At 34.8% G+C, this 17,412-nt stretch overlaps 1 protein-coding gene across 47 annotated transcripts in view; it reads right to left on the bottom strand.

Annotated features, from left to right (window-relative positions):
- Nucleotides 1-17,412, bottom strand: part of RIMS2 (regulating synaptic membrane exocytosis 2) — a 491,423-nt gene that overhangs the window by 318,715 nt on the left and 155,296 nt on the right. For 3 of the 47 annotated variants that reach the window (XM_069779867.1, XM_069779875.1, XM_069779868.1), the window contains exon 1: nucleotides 16,659-17,262. The exons of 38 other annotated variants lie outside the window; for them this stretch is intronic. In XM_069779867.1, coding sequence (XP_069635968.1) covers nucleotides 16,659-16,780 — 122 coding nt within the window. In that variant the 5' untranslated portion in view covers nucleotides 16,781-17,262. Of the gene's footprint in view, nucleotides 1-16,658; nucleotides 17,264-17,412 lie in introns of those variants that run through there. 6 more of the 47 variants (XM_069779870.1, XM_069779871.1, XM_069779877.1 and 3 more) reach the window with 4 other exon arrangements.

Here is a 17,412-nt window from a genome sequence, read left to right as displayed (position 1 = left end):
AAAATGAGAAGGCAAGATAATCTTGCTTCCTTACAAGAGCTTGGGTATGGGGACAATGACAATTGCCTCGTAAGTATGTAGTTCATGAAGCAGGAAACAAAATAGTAAGTTAAGCATTAACAGTTCTTATATAGCAAATGAGAAGATTTAGGAATTTGAGAATTTGACTTACTATGTTTCTAAGCAGTATATGGGATACCTAAGTCAACAAATAGATGGCCCTCCTCCAAGACTCCACCAAGTTCCCGGCCCTGGCGAAGCAGGCCATCCATGTCACCTGCAAAGAAAATCCTTTGGGGATTCTGGCATTTTGAGGATCTACTCTCACTCCCTCATCTCCTGCTTCCACTGACTCAATTGCGCCTCTGACTGGAGCGTCCCCCACCTCCTGGGTGTCTCCAGGGAGCAGTGGCCACTACCTGGAGGGCTCAGCTTGGTGTCTCTGTGATCCAGTTTTGAGCCTTTGACACTCACAATACTTCCCTTTCTTCCTCTGTGTCTTTCACTCTAGTCACCTTCTAGGAGGCCCTTATGCTTTCGCTAACAGGAGGACAAAAGATCCCAGGCCGCAGCTGGGTATTCTCGTAAGTGCGCTGTGTTTCTGAGCGAGTGTGTCCACGGCCAGTGTGTCTTGTGCTGGCCTCAGGGCTCTCTGCTTCTCCGCCTACCGCATCAGGGAGCGCCTCGCTTGGGAATCCCATACGGTACTACCCGTTTGGTAGGTGGTAAGATGTTCAGCTCCGCAAAACTGGTAGGATCTCCTCAGAACTGCAAGCAGTATGTAGGTTTAGTCATAAAAATGTGCGTGTCCATGATCTATCAGCTACCTGGGTACTTATCCACAGATTTCTATGAACTGTTTAACTTACGAGATGCACACAGGTTTATTTTTCAAAATGTAAACCAAATAAACAAAAAGAGTAATTCTTCTTTAGGACAGTCATAAATCTGTGTTAATTATTAAATGTATTTTAAAATGTGTGCAAACGCACACTGAAAAACATCCTTGATGGATTTTTACAATAATTTATAGTCTACATTGCATCGCCGGATGACTGAACAGAAAACTTATCTGGAACCAGTCAGACTGAAAGTGCAGTTGGATGTGTGTCCTGAAGCATTTGGTGAAGTATATTTTTTACTTGAACGAATTAATTGTGATTGTCTCTGTATAGTATTTCAGAGCTATTCAATTAAATTTTATGCGGCTTCTGCTTTACAAAAGAAATAAATTATAAAACAAGAAAGTTCTGGAGATTGTAGCGCAAGAGACAAAGTTAGAACAGAAATAAACAGCTAATGATAAATCTAATTTTAATTTTTAACATATTTGTATTAAATTTTTCTCCTGTTGCTATTCTTTAAACACAATTAGACTCAATGTAACCATCTTATTAGACAAAAAAATATCTGCCAAGCATTGCTTACTACTTTTAATGAATTAGTATTCTTATTTTTTATTTGGCACACAAAGCCTGAATTAATATTCTGGAAAATGTGGCTATATTTTGTGCTGATTCTTTTTCATTTCAGTGGTTTGGCTGCAACAGCTGCTGTTGACAGACATAAGGGAAGAAAAGGTAGGCAGCACCATAGTTATCATTAGACTAGCATGAATGTAGAACAGATTTAAGAACAGATTTGAATACACTGAAATACATTATTTTAAAATGTACCCCCTTTGGCAGTATGATGATTTTTCTATGAGTCTGCAATATTTTCTGAGAAATTTTTTGTGTAAGATTTTATTTGATATTTCCTCTTCACTTTAGAAATCGTATTATCTTTGTAAAGTGCAGGAACTTGAATGGTGTTAAATGGTGAAGGCATTTGAAAAAATAACTCTGAGAGCAGTATATTGATAATAGTATAGTTAGAAATAAGCTGCTTCTATGGCAAATGATACAGTACAGAGCTCATTTTTGGCAAACCACATTAAACTGTGTTTGCAGTGAATCGTCTGACAAATTTACCTTATGAAAAGTTCCACTGCTGTGAAAGCGTACAAGGATAAGCAAATATTGCTGCAGGCTTGGACTTCCACTTAAAAGAGGGTTCAGAGATTTTTTTTTTGTATTTCAATAGATTTATTTGAGTAGCCTCAATCAAAGTTTTAGTTTTCACAGACTCAGGCTGTGGTAATTTGAATTTCATTAATCTTATATTACTTATTTCATTTAATTTTTACATAATAAATTTTTGTGTTTATTCTCCAAGCAGCACTGTTCCTCCTATCAACAACCATAGTAGCTAGATGAACAAATAACTTTTTTTTTATATAGACACTACATCTCAACTACTAAAAGAAAAGGATAGCATTTCTCTATCGCACTATTTGAGAAATGATTTCTTTTCTATATATGAATTTTCTTACAATCTAAGTAGAAGGAACTGCCTTTGCCTAAGGAAAAATAAAGAAATTATTAATGCTATAAACAAATATTTATTCTTTAGCAACTTCTGTTTTCTTTAGAAGTTATATCATCATTAAATATTTCCGCACATTATAATGCTGAAATAACCACTCAAATCACTGTAACAAGGGTACACTGGCCTCATTTAGACAACTGATTCAAAATCTGGGTGCATCTAATAGTCATATTCATATGAGGTAATAAATATTTGTCTTACACTCCTTTTCTCGGAATACTCTGAGTTTCATTATAATTACCATTAACTGGTTAATTATCTTCAGCATGTAAAATGTTAGGCATGCAATGTGAGCCACGGGCATTAAGGTGCGATCTAGGCAGCTAGGAAATTTTCAGGAAATAGCAGTAATTACAGCCTTTGCACTCACATCCCTCTGTAAATGTTAGCTCCCCAAAAAGACAAAGCTACTACTACCTCACCTTTTCTGGTGAGCAATACACTTAAATTAATGTAGCTGCTTAAAACATGTCAGCTGGTTTCTGCCCTAAAATATCTATGTCTCTCCACTGATTTCACAGGAAGCCTATGGTGCTTTGATTAGTATCTGTTAGGTGAGACAGAGCTCGGCAAAGTTCTCATTTCCTTCTGCAGCCTACAATGGTCTCAGTGCCTGATACAAGTCTCCTGAGCTCAGTGTTAGCTTTTGAAATGTTCCTTCTAGATTTTGAACTTTTAATACAAGCTCCATTTCAGGTGTTTGTAAATATACTGTCTGACTCAAAAAGTTTATATAACTGAAAACTATTTCAGCAATGCAAAGGGTAAAAATTTCTGCTGAAAACTTAGAAACTGCACATAAGTGCAGCAAGCATTAAAAATGCCTTCAGAATCTATACATTCTTTACCTGTTTTTTTTTCTATTTCTTTATATAGATACTTGACTTCTGAATTAAGTTTTATAAAGAAAGACAAAATATAGAATTTGAATTTAAGCTAACACAACTTCTGATGATGTTTTAACTACAAACTTCTCATGTCATCAGGTGGCAGTTAACTCTTTGGAAAAAAGGCTGTTAGATTGGTGCTAGGTCAAATTAATTTTAAACGTTATGGAAAGAAGCACATATTTTATCTGTGATACTATTCTTTAGACAATCTTCCAAGCAAATAATTTACTCTATAAAAACTTGTGTAAAAGTTAACATACAAACGCAGTCCAAACACTTTTCTGAAAACAAGGTTTTGCTTGTCAAAGGGATAATTTAGATAAAGGGTAAATAAAATTAATCAATTTTAGTTTCAGTTCTTTGACTTGCCTTGCATTGGACTGAAAGACAGTAGAATTAGCAAAATATGACAGAAGTGATACTCACATGATGCAGAAAACAACAGAGATAGTAGCAGTAGTATTTGCTCTGTAAAAAATGTTATTTAGTCCACATGTTTTAATTAGGCATTCATGTACTGTAAACAATAATTCCTACTTAATCTTAATGAAAGATGAACTTCCAGGGATAGTATTGAAATCTCAGCTGTTAGTATACTATACCGTATTGCGAGACAGTAAAAATAATCAAAAATGCTTCCCTTTTCTGTCTTCACCTGACAATAAATGGCAAAAATAGAACATAGCTAGAGATGGAAAACATTTATTAGATCATCTAGTTTGTTTCCATGACAATGAAGGATCTTTCCCCACAGTACATTTTATAGAGTATTCTCAATCTAATTTCAGAAGTTTTTATTTTTTTAAGGCTTATACCATTTCCTATGTGATTCATTCTATAATGTGGTAGATTAAGAAATCTGCATGGGCATTCAGTTAAAACCTTCTATTGATTACATCACACTTTGGGAGGGAGGGGTTAAATCTCCTAAATAAATCTCTTCCCTTCTTGCTGTTTAAGTAATTAATACACATATATGCTGCTAATCTGCCTCCTTTCAACTCTAACTAAACCAACCTGGCCATATTTCCATTTCTCTTCACTATTCTCTTCTGTATTTTTTTACCTCCTTTTATTGCTTTTCTGAACTCTAGACTTGCTAAAAATGTATGTCCAGAATTATGCACAGTGATCCCAGTGTCAGTGACTCAGAGTTGTTTAGGACCCCATGTTCCACCTTGCATTTCACAGTTAGAAATACTACACAAAACCTAAGATGGTATTCAAAACTTTTTAGTTAGGTGGTAACCCACCAGTCATGGTCAGCCCCAACAGGCATCTGTGGGGTTTATGTGAAAAACATTGTATTTCCATTCTATAGATGATGTTCATCTGAAGTCCACTGCTATTTTCTAAAAGTCTGTTATCTCAGTCTCAGTTCCTGAGTGACATACAATAAACATATGTTCATCACGAAGAGTTCAAATATAAAGCTCCTTTTTCCAACTAGTTCACTAGAACCCAAAATTCTCATCAACACATAGAAAGATGGTTTAGAGAAGGAATAGAAGGATGCCTGGGAGGAACACTGTAAGAGCTTTTCATGGCAAACTGTATACCTAATTTATTGTATTAGATTTACTGAAGACAACAGTAGATACTGTAATCTTCTTTTAACAAATAAATTATTATTCTATATATATAACTTAAAATATTTAAACCAACAGAGTAAAAGCAATCTTTATTGACTAATCAAGGTCAATAATGATACATGGAAAGCAATCTTTAGTTAGCCGGTTTTAGTCTTTTTTAGTTAGCAGATCATATAGCTATAAAGAAACTGAAAAAGGCTATACTAGTACCATATTCCTTGTACTGTTTGTACAGAGTTGGAAAAAAATGAGACCCAGTATGTACATATTTAAAATATTATCTTACAGGATTAGAGATGCTTCAAGATACCCAGACAAAACTAGCTTTCCTGAGAGAATGCTAGGAATACCTGAGATTTTTGTTTTCCTTCATACAAGCAACAAAGTTAATTTTCTGCTTCAAAGAAAAAAAGAAAAAAAGATTTAACATTAACTATGGAACCATAATTAATGCATGATAATCATGGATACCTGTATAAATGTAGTATCATTCCTGGTTAAGTATTCAAACTGCTTTATTTATTATACATGATTATATACCACAAATAAAATGCAGCAGCCCTGCAGTAGAAAGTGCAGCTAATCAGCACAAAGTATATTATAGACAGAAAATATAATCAGGTGAAATGGAGGCTATGCTTTCACTGCAGAGTTAATACAGACTTCTGCTGTGATATTGACAGCATCCTTCCTCACAGCTGCTCTCATAAACCTCTTCTTCCAGTTCAGTAATGCTTCTAAATTGGACTTCCCGACATGTTTTGAGTACAGGCAAAGTCCAGATATACGGTCTATATGCAAAGGTCCCTACTATGACTGTACCAGTTTCATGCTGGCATTAGTCAATTTGTAATCAGTATAAAGTGCATTAAAATTAATCATTGTAGCATTTTCTTACATTTTCTCAGTGTATCCAGTTCAGTCTTTGCTAAAGCACACTCTAAAAATACACTGCACAGAAGTGATTAAGTACAAAACCTGTCAAAATAATAGAAAATAGAATTTTCTTTCTAGATCTGCTCAGTGCATAGACTCATCCAGCACAGTGCTGATAAAAATCTGAAATTAATATATTGGCCTGAGAACATGTTACCTTCTCTTGGTTTTGATTATATAACTTAAAGTTGCAAACTCTCTTCTGGAAAATAAGAAAAGCCACCAATGGCTGTTAATGCAAAATCATTTGAAAAACTGAAATAAATATAATTTATTTGGTTTTAGCTAGTGATATGAGCAGGGAAAGATGTTGAACTTTGAATGAAGTGCTTTTGTTATGCAATAGAATAAGATTCATCCCCGTATAAAGTAACTAGGAAAGAAATTAAAGTTTCTGAAATGTGTTATTTAGGTACCTGGAAATAATGGAATATTCCACTCTATTGCCATAGTTTAAATGTTGCATTGCATGAGGGATGCATGACACACGATTTAATAAGGATATTCTATTATTCTGCAGCATATTCTTGTGAGGGGAGAGAACTGAAGCAGGAGAACGAAAAAAATACAGACAGGCAAGAGAGAGAAATAACACACTGCAACTCAGTGAATAGGTCCATATCACAAACTCCATTTTCTATCCTATCTCCACATTGTTGCACTCCTTAGATTTCAGTGTACTTTTCCCACACATTTTCATGGCAATTACAATGAGCTAACATTATTTTCTGGAGACAAAACCATATCACATCACTAACACATCACTCCAAATTTGAAATTGTTATAATGAAACTCCCAGAATTCAAGTAAATCTGATGTATTGCCAAAGACATATGTAAAAATATTTTTTTCTTTCTTCTTTTCAGTTAGCTCACCTCACTTCAGCTGAAGCAGCAGTAGATTCGAGATTAGTTCTCAGTCTGACCTAAACTGTTGTTTCAATATCCACTTGCTCGAATCAAAGGTAAATATATGCAACAGACTTTTTTCTGTATGAAACAAGAACAGTTTGTATATCACCCATATGTGATCAAAATGAAATATTGATCAATGTACCTTGCATAATTCCAGTAGAAAAGTGGTTATTGAGACAGCATTTAGAGCCCAGTGATTATTCAAAAGATTTCCCAACTAAAGGTAAGTAGGAAATGTTCAAATTTCTCAGCTGTGTTTATTTCTATATTTAGCTGTGAACTCTAAAATACAGACTTATTCATAGTGGATTGCATCAACAGACCAGAATCCAGTAACGATCCCTTTGCATTAGTTGCATGGAAGTACTGCGACAATAAAATCCACAAAAATGCAGATCTGCAGGTTTTTCCCCAGTTTAACATCAGGAGGCCACACGACACCCCCTGCAGAATTAATGATTTTTTTCTGTGCTTAACAGGAGAACAAGGTATTTCTGTACACTAGTGCAATCTTGTGAGCGCAGTCTCTGAGTATCTTGCATAGTAGCCCAAGTTTTCAGTGTTTCCATTACACTTGGCAAATATTATCAAACATGCCTACTGCACAACATCCTCACGTGTTAAGAATTTCTTTGCAAATACAAATACATTTACTATTTGTATATGAATACAGAATTGCATAATTACGTTCAGTTTTTAAATTAATGAAAAAAACTTCTGAAAGACCTATCCCAAGACAAAAAAAAAAATCAATGTAGTGAGGACACTTCAGCTGTGTAGCTGACAGTGTGTAAGGAAATAATATAGTTAGTAATATGATGCAATTTGCAGCTGGTATGACGGAGGTCATCGTTGGTGCAAGTGAAGGATATGGCACAAAATACTTGTGTATCTCTAGGATATTTAAGCTACTCTGCCACATGGCCTAAAACCTAAAGATGAATGTCAATTCCCAGAAAATAGAATGCAAATTTAATTTGATCCTTCACTTGCATATACTTACAAACCCAGGATCATGAAGACCTTTGCAAATATTTATAAATTAAACTTCAGAGACTCCCATGAAGTATTAAATATGAAATACATCCCAGAAAACTCCAGCAGTGAAGTTTACATGATTTTCCTGGCACTAAAAAGGAGATGTTGACAGTGGCAGGTGTAGAATTCAGACCCCTGCACCCCCCAGTTCTTTGACTGAATGACACTAATACCTTCTTCTCATGCTTTATTCTAAAATAAGAGATTTTAATTACTATTACAGGTACTCCTTATAAACCATGACTATGCTGTGTCCTACAAATGAGCGCACTTTAATATTAAAGAACTATGCTAAGCGCAAGCAAGCTTTTGTGCACATAAACTATTGCTGTGTTTTTAATATCATAATTCTTGTTGCATTTTAAAATCTTTTCTGTTCTCCCTGACACTTTTCCAAAACTCCCAAAAGTATGACAGTTAGATGAAGCAGTTTCTCCTGGAAGAGTTCTTGAAAACAGGGCACTTACTTACTTAGAAGCTTTTACTGTAGGTTATTTGAATAATGATCAAAGAGTGTTAGAGTCACTGTGATACAGAAGAGTTATAAAATTTGGGTCTTCTCTAAAACCCACATTTTTCTTGTAATTTTGCAGCAGAACAATGCCACCATTAGCAGTGAAAAATGGAAGTCCTCCAATGAATGAAATGCTAAGCACCCCTGCAGTCCTAACATCTACACAAAATGCACTTGCTTTGAGTGCAACCTGAACACACAGGAGCAACAACATAAAAAATAATACTGGGAAAATCAAGAAATGTAAAAAAACACATTGGTATATAGAAGAGGAGAGGGTAAGAGGGGAGGAGAGCTTTTAGGCTTGCTGTTTCAGCCAAAGTTTTTAAAGTTATCCTAGATTCTTTTTAATTGTTTGTATTTCTATACTTGCAAATAAATTTTGTAGGATTACAGATAAATAATTGGAGTGTGAAGTTGCCTTGAAATTCTGAGGTTCCATCTTTTAGCAATGTTTTATTCATCATCTTGGGTCACTTTAAAATACTATTTTGAATGTGTTACATGGAGAAAAAATGCTAAAATTTGTAACAAATATTCTCATTTCATTATTCTACTACTTATTTAATAATGAAGTGAGTTATTATTTACTTACAAATATACATACATAACACATGCCAAAAGGTCACATCTTTGGTGCACAATAGTTAAACCACATACTAAAGTTCTTTGGTTTAGAGTATTTCTCTGTGACTTTATGTACTATTTCATAGGTTAAAAATAATAACTATTTAAAAGCAATTATCATAATTGTATTACTTTGCTTGTCAACTTAATTTTGTGCACCTCTTAAAAAGTAAATATTATTGTTCCTATTATAATATGTATGGCTATTACTATCTAAGAGACATGGACTAAAAACTAATGTATTGAAAATATTGATGAAGTTTCATGATAAAAAATTATCTTGAATACCAGCAGATAGGAATTTGGAAGTATATCTTAATCATAAAGATAAGTCAAAAATTGCAGGGAGGATAAACTGTATTATTCAAGAAATATTTCATTCTTATAAATAAAGACACCATGCAAATTCACTCTGACTTCTGTACGATAAATCCAACTCAATTCTTATCCTAAAACCAACAAAAGTTATGTTTCAGCAATTAAATCTGTAATCCCTGTCACACTTAGACAAATTTGGGACAAAATTTTCCAATACACAACATTTTTATTTAATTTCTCAGTCTCATAATTATTTCTTATCAGGTTAAGGAAAAAAAAAAAGCAGACAGCAAAAGCAGCTACCAGAAAGCTGCCTTTGCCTCCCTATTGCAAAGCACATGCTGAAGTGAAGCCAAGGACTTGAAATACTTCCAATTTCTGCTTCAAACCTTTTATCTCAGGGTAAAGCTAAAATGATACTGTTAACTCCAATACTCATCTTGGATTTCACAGTTTTTCGGGGGCCATTATTATATTTTTTATTCCTTTTCTCAGAACCTTGTAAATCACTTGAGGCCCAGACACCAATCTTTCTTGAACTGTTTTGAAACATAATGTTTTCTACAAGTAAACCTTCATTCTGCTTTTATAGTGCAAAATCAAAGAGTATATTCCTGAGAAATCTAAAGGGACACTAGTTCCACAGTTAGCAACTGGTAGGAAAGCCCTGTCGCACCTGAAAAGTGAAGAAGCAATGTAGCTGCAATACTGCTCTCTTCCATCCTCCCCAGTTCAACTGGACCTACGCAGCCAAACTTCCCAATTTTATTTGTGCTATTCTGTCCACCTGTAAGTTGTGGTAGTAGAGGTTTAAATAGGTTTGTTTTCCCTTCTAATCCTCTTCCTACTCAGAATCACACTTTGCCAAAAAGATGAAAAAGAGGTAAAAACCCATCAAGAAACAGCAGGGCCCACACCAACAGAAGTGGTCATCTTCCGTTCCACTGCTTCAGTCAGTCAGTAATGGTGGCAGGAATAGCCAGCAAAACTTCTCTATCAAGGAACGCAGACATATCATAGTTCTGATACGTAAAGTTTTGCTTTTTGAAGCCCCATGTTTCTACAATGCATTATAATTACTACTGCTGACCTGGTAAATGAATAGTGCCAATAGTAGGCACATTGTGCCATAGATGTGCATGTGATTTAACTTACTGACCCAAGAGGAAAAGAGCTAAAAGGATAAAAAAAGGAGTGAAAACAAGGTGAGGGACTACATGAGTGCAGTTAAACATTTTTTTACATACTTGGTACTGAGCAAAGCAGGACTGGTGAAGACTCTCACCAGGAGTTTTTGAACATACAGGTGGGAAAACAGAAATATTTATGAATATGAGTCTGACCAGCTGCAGCAGTCTGGCATATTGACTTTGCCTCATACCAATATACCAAACTCTAAACTGAGGCAATATGCAGCCAATTTGCATAGCATTCACAGCAGTTTTACCGGAGTGACAGCACCGTGAAGAAGCGTCAAATGGATAGCTGGGGCTAGTTATTGTTTCAGTCATCACAGCTCAATCTATCCCCAAATGTATCTACTACCTAATCAAGGGTCATGACTAGCAAATTTGATTTCTGGATGTCTGTGTTGGAACATGGAGTTTTCATAAACTACTGGGCTCTGTCATTGAACAAATCTCTTTAAATGTTTCAAGTTGAGTACAAAAAATCACTCGTCATTTTTTAATATCATGGCCTCTGCCTTTTCTTCTTCCAGAAAAAGAAGATAATACCCATATCTTACGTGGATGTTCTGAGGAATGACAGAAATTATCTGAGTTATTCAAGAATGGAAAGAGATTCTTTTTATATATTCTGATCAAAAATGTGGTACTTGGTAACTCAAATATAGCTTAGATTTCTGTTGCTCTCACCCAGGTGAGGAAAAAAAAATCAAGTTTTAAGGCATGTTTAATCATTTCCAAATTTAGGATGATTTAAATTTGCCAGTTTAACATACTATCTGAATTGAGATAAATTATCCACCTCTGACCCATCCTCTTTTTTCTTCCTGGTGGGAGGTTAAGATCATATGCCAGCTAGGATTTTATTACAATCATCAGATAACAGCAGCTGATGCACAATGAGAATAGAGAGAAACCTGTTATGGCTGCAAATATCCACAGCTCTGTGAGATTCATGGAGGAAGCATATGTCACCTTATTAAATCTGTAGCAACTGAGGTAGAAGTAACAGAAGGTATCTCTCTCCAGAGCTGGAAGACATGGGAAGAGAAATGGTTCTGTAAGGAAATCTCTTACTTTTCTCTCTCTGAAAATATCTGTAACAGGATGTTACAGGGATGGTTTTTCCTAGAAATAGGGATTTAAAAAACAAACCCAAAACCCAACAGCTGCCAAGACAGGATGGAATACAGAACTTCTTCTCAGAAAGAAATAGCTTTGGGGCAAGTTAGTACGTTCAGTTGCTTCCGCCAAGGGAAATAGAGAGATGAGAAGTTTTAAAAACTCATGCTACTTGTCCCACTTTCTCCCAAAGTAGCAAATTAAGTGGCAGAGGACGGATGGTGTTAGATATACTTATTTGCAGCTCAAAGAGGACATAGAGTGCTCTATGAAAGGATGTATAGCAAAGGTGCAAAAAAGACCAAACACACAGCTGTAAGAGTCTCTCTCTGCCTTTTACGTACAACCTGCTGCCCCAGCCAATCTTCCCTTGTGTTTACAGAAGTTTATGTATATATATATGCAGATAGGGATTCACCTGAATATGGCTTATGCCTCTAATTTAGGAAGAAAAAAAGATAAGAGGATCATTTGAGATGGATAACCTCTCTGAAGTAATATAGACATCTAGGGCTGGTGTTAACTTTGTTTTGGAATTCTGATTTTGTCTGATGCAAGACACGAACAGTTAAGAACCAGGGGAGGAAATAGCTTTGCTATGCCATTAACTCATTAAGGAAAAAATACATAGTAGAAATGCAAATAAAAGTTCTGGATTTTTTTCCAACATTGCATGGTTTTTCAACTGAGAAAGCACATCAGCTGCAAATTTCAGGAAATTATTTAAAACAGGATTATATGAATCTAGGATGGAGGTAAAAAGGGAGCAGATGTGAAAATCCCAACAAACTAAATTTTTAGAGGTAGTTATAGACAAGCTAGTTTTCAAAGTGAGGAGAGGCAGTTTCAGTTATTATTCACTACTGTATGTCAGAATATGGACAATATTATCTCGGTTCTGATGCCATCAGTGTGTTTTTATCCTTGGCTCTGAGACTAATAATAGTTGAAAATGCAACATTCTCTTAGAATTATAGCAAACCTCTTGCTTTGTTGAACTGATAGAGTCAGAAAAAAAACTCAGATCTATTCTACAGAAATATCTCAACAAAATTGTTTCCCAACAAGGAACAGAAAATTATCTTTTTCCTTCAATGTCAAAGTAATCATTATTTGAACCACGACAAATAACAATTGTCTGTGCCAGTAATTCTTGACATCATGTGATGGCTTCATTACAAAATGGAGCATTGGTAAATAGCTCATAGGTATATTTAGGAAACAAAACAGAAAATTAAATAATGAAAATATATCATATTTTCTGCTAAAATTATATTTTCTGTGTAAATATCTGGTTTCATGAACAGGCTGATTTATTAGGTATTTTAGTAACCTTTTGAAAATCAATGTCTTTATGTAAAAGATGCTTACCAAGGGTTTGAAAAAGTGAAAACACATAAGAATCTTTAAAAATTTTAGGGTTTCATTCAATGAAAGAAAATACAGTTTACTTTTTTAAACTAAGTGTGTCTAATTTCTAAACATGGACCATTCCTAAGTCTCTGCTGTACACAGAATTTGTGAACAACCTTTGTACTATTTTTGGGCCGAATATATTGGTTATCTTATGCCCCTGTGTGGCCAACCTAGACAACAAATTCACATTCACATAGCTGTAACAAAGAAGTAACAACGTGTCGTGGGAGAAACCAGGTTTAGGTAAATCCACTGCTTTCCATTCTCACCGAAAAGCTGTTAATATATGCTGCAATGGTAAAATCGGACTGATACTTTTCTGTACAGTTTGTATCAATTTTAGTCACAAAGGATACTCGCCATTATGCAGTGATGTGTTAATCTGAATATTGCCCAAAGCAACTGTGACTTCACAAAGCACACTGCTACAAATAGAGCATCTGACAGCACAGTATTTGTACACTGAACTCTAAATGAAGAATGGCAATCAGAAAATCCAGCTGATCTGATAACTAAAGGTTTTTAAAGACATTTAAAAACTTTATGTCATTGTCTTAATCATCTGAATGAAAAGTATGTCACTGAAAGTCATCAGAAAAATTTTAGACTGCAAAAAACCTGAAGCTCCTTTAGATGCTGCTTTAGAATTTGGATGTAACATAAGAACTTAGTATGTTTTCAGAAAAGGTCTCCTGATTTCTTTTCTCATACTTTCTTTTCCCAGACACATAAAGAATATTATTCCACAAACTAGCTATTTGCCAAATGTTAAGAATGCAAAACAATTCTTGTGATTTCCTGACATGAGGTAATTCTAATCATTTTTCAATAGAAAGTAACCTATTACACAGGAAATAGCACTACAGTCCCCAACGTAGGTGAAACAATTTTGAGGTAAAGTCATAGGTCTCTCTTACTGCTTCAACTGGCTGGAGTTGGTAATGTCAGATAGAGACGTGCAGGACCAGGAGGAAGGCCCAGTAAACCAGCTATTTCTTTTACACTCACAATAGCATCTTACAGCAAAGTGTTGCCATGTAGCTCGGAAAAGAGAACTAATAGTCCTCCAACAGAAGTTGTTAGCAGAGGATAACTAAACCCATTTAAATGGCAAAATCAATCTAACCTATGAGGAGTTTAATATCATTTGGGTCCTCTCACGTCACCTACTGCAATGCAAAAAATATACAAATAAGACCCCAACTCATATAATGCTTCTACGGGAAATGAAAAAAAAAAAACCAACAGTTTTATATCTATTCCTGTTAATGTTTGGTATAATATCAGAAAGTGAAGGCCAAGATAACTGGCTTTCCTGCAACAAAATCACAGCATATCTAAACTTTCAGAAGAACTGAAGAAGTCCAAGAACAGATTATATGAAAATTAATAGCAATGTATTTTCAGTTACAGTTATATGCATAGTACCTAGTTCCCTCTGACTTTCTGTTTTATATTCCATTATCTACCATACTATTAGTATGCATTAGCCTGTTTTCTTCACATTATTACTTTGTGTAAGCAGCAGTTAATCATTCTGTGCTTAATGTCAGCTGTTACCTTTCTGGATTCTGAATTTTACTTTTCAGATGCAAAACCAGAAAGAAAAACCTTAAAAAGGATCATCTCTTTTCAGTCTGACAAAATGTTTAGCTTCAAAGTCCAAAGAGACAGACCACATTATACCTCACTGAAGCAGAACCTTTTACATGCTAGAGGTATTTTTGTTTTCCTTACCATAGTTCTGAAACTTTAACTCTTAATGCATGAACAATTAGTTTTTAGACTTTAACTTCAGAAGACACAGAAAGCATGACTTAGTCTCTTATGATTACTGCTGGATAATGTTAGAAAACTGCATGATGTTTTCTTGAGGCCAAAAGCATTGGTACCTAGAAAAATACGACATTGCTCCTTATAAATATAGAAATATTCTCATACTAAATAAGACAGCCCATAGTAGGTAGGAGGCTAGGTTTCTTAACAATCCTTTCTTGTTTGCCAGTCTTCTAGGATAAATATAATTCTAAATCTCAGGCACAGCAAATGCAATCAAATTCTCTGATGTCTTTTGATTTGAAGCTGATACCATACGCAGCTTTTGCTAGAGACTTACAAGCAAAATACACACCTAAAAGCACTATGCACATGTATCTGTAAAAATAACAAAAAGCATGCACCTTGATCTGCAAAAAGCATGCACTCTGAGCTGCAAAAATAGATCCAGAGAATCAGGACTTGGTTTGTAGCTGATTAGAACAGTTGCTAAGGGCTTTGTTGGTTGCTGCAGGCCTGAAACTATGCCCTTACAAATATGCACTGTTTTACAATCACAGCTGATAACACATAAATTATTGCTCCATTTTGTAGAGCTTCAAAGACTTCACAGTACACCAAAGGGATGTAAGAAAAATCTCACTGACTACAGATTTCATCTATGTCTAAGAAAATCTTAATTCATTAAAGTGATTATGATTGCTATAGCTACCTCCATAATTTTACATGCCTAATTAGAAATTCATAACCAAGATATCAAAACTTGAAAACAGTTAACATTAAATAAATATTAAAATATTTATAAAGAAAACACCAGCAGTAAGGGAGAGAATCCTTACAATAATATTCTGGGAAATAAAATGATAAGTTTTCTGAAGTATTAAGTGCAAATATCACTGTATTTAAGAAATAATATCCCATTTAAAAGGGATTCCTCCCACAGATACAGAGAAGAAGATTAAAATGCTGGATATAGTCTCTGCAATATTACTTCCACCCTTTTTCCAGAATGTTTCCATCAGTGCACTATCTTTATAAAAAACTAAAGGATTCTTTTTCTCCCTGATCTGCATTCACACTGTTTTAGATAAAATTCTTAATCATTTTTATTGTTAACATTTAATAGCAGTATGAAAAAGTTCTACACGAGTATTATAGTACATTTACTGAATAACGCCACAAAAATGAGTCATTATTAATCCAGTTTACCCCCCCAAAAAAATCCTAAGAAACCAATTTAATAATTATCTCACACCAATAAACAACTTCTCCTTATCATTTCTAATTCCCACAAAAAAACAGCTGTTCATAAAAGGATAGCCTACAGAGCTGACTGACATGCTGCAAAGCATTCACTGATCAACTATAATTTGGCCAGTTACAAAGATTATTGAAAAGCGTCACACACAGAATCTAAGTCTTCTAAAAATAAGAAACTGCTTGCTGCCTATTTTGCAAAAGGTATGCAGGACTACTAATTTACATCTTCCAACAAATTATGTATGGTTAAACAGACATATCTTTGAGCATTTAATCCTTTCACTGCCACATCCACATACAAATCATTTTCTCAGACAAATTTGTTTATGAATATTTAATATGCTTTAAGGATTACAGCTAATAATGCTAGCTTCTAATGGTAGCTAATGTATTTGAAAGATACATAACCATCTTAAATATTTTATTCTATCTTTGCTGGCTTGCTTTCTGCAGATTGAGTTCTCATTTAAATCCTTACATAAACATAAAAGCACCAACAGAAGAGACTCACTGCTACCATAAAAATATTAATATCTAAGAGTGCAGTTATAAAAGTACTCCACTGAAAAACATGCAAATAGATTACTGTCAGCATAAGCATAGCAATGGTAAGGCAAAAATGTTTCATTTCTACTCACCTAGTGTTGTTCAACGTTTGTCCAAAAAGATCATTTTGTAAAATATTTGGAGGGGATGAGAAAACCCCATGAAAATGAGATAAAACAGAATTGCAGACCTGGCGCAGTGTCTCAAATTGCATTTTCTCTCTTTCCTTCCCTTCTATTTTTCTTCACCACCTGTCTTAAAAGTCATCTATTTTGCACACACCATCAAATGCAAACATGCCAATCAAGTTCCATATTTTTCCTGATCTCTGTAAAAACTGTGCCTAAATGAGCAGGGGCTGATAGTTAATTGTACAGTCATTATTCTTCTAATTCAGTCGTAGAAGATTTAGTACCCGTGCGGCTTTCTCCTGACTGTAGCAAGAATTCTAAACAGCAGTAAGCTTTTTGGGCATTCCCAGCTGAAGTGTGAAGCTGAGCTGCTTTCATGTACTCTACTCATATTTCTCTAAGCCTATTAAAAACACGCAGTGAATAGATGCTGTCGTCAGGAGTTTCAGCACATCTGGCTGCCAGCAATAAAATCTCAGAAGTAAAAAAAATGAGGACAAGGCATCCTCACGCTGTTACTACTGTCTAAGAGGAGGAGGATTTCTGCATCTTCCCCTCCTCCTTCCCTCCCCTGTAAAAATGACTAACATCAGTGACCGTGTATGTAGGTCTTTTTTTTTTCTTTTTTTTTTTTTTTTAATGTAAAGGCAGCTCTACAGGACAGAAAGAGCACTCTAAAAATATTCTTCATATAATAAAAAACATGTAGCACTGA

This window comes from Haliaeetus albicilla, chromosome 3 (genome assembly GCF_947461875.1).
Source record: "Haliaeetus albicilla chromosome 3, bHalAlb1.1, whole genome shotgun sequence".
NCBI classification, from domain to species: Eukaryota; Metazoa; Chordata; class Aves; order Accipitriformes; family Accipitridae; genus Haliaeetus; species Haliaeetus albicilla.
The sequence above is the reverse complement of the archived record's forward strand: the minus strand, read 5'-3'. Positions and strand labels throughout refer to the sequence as shown.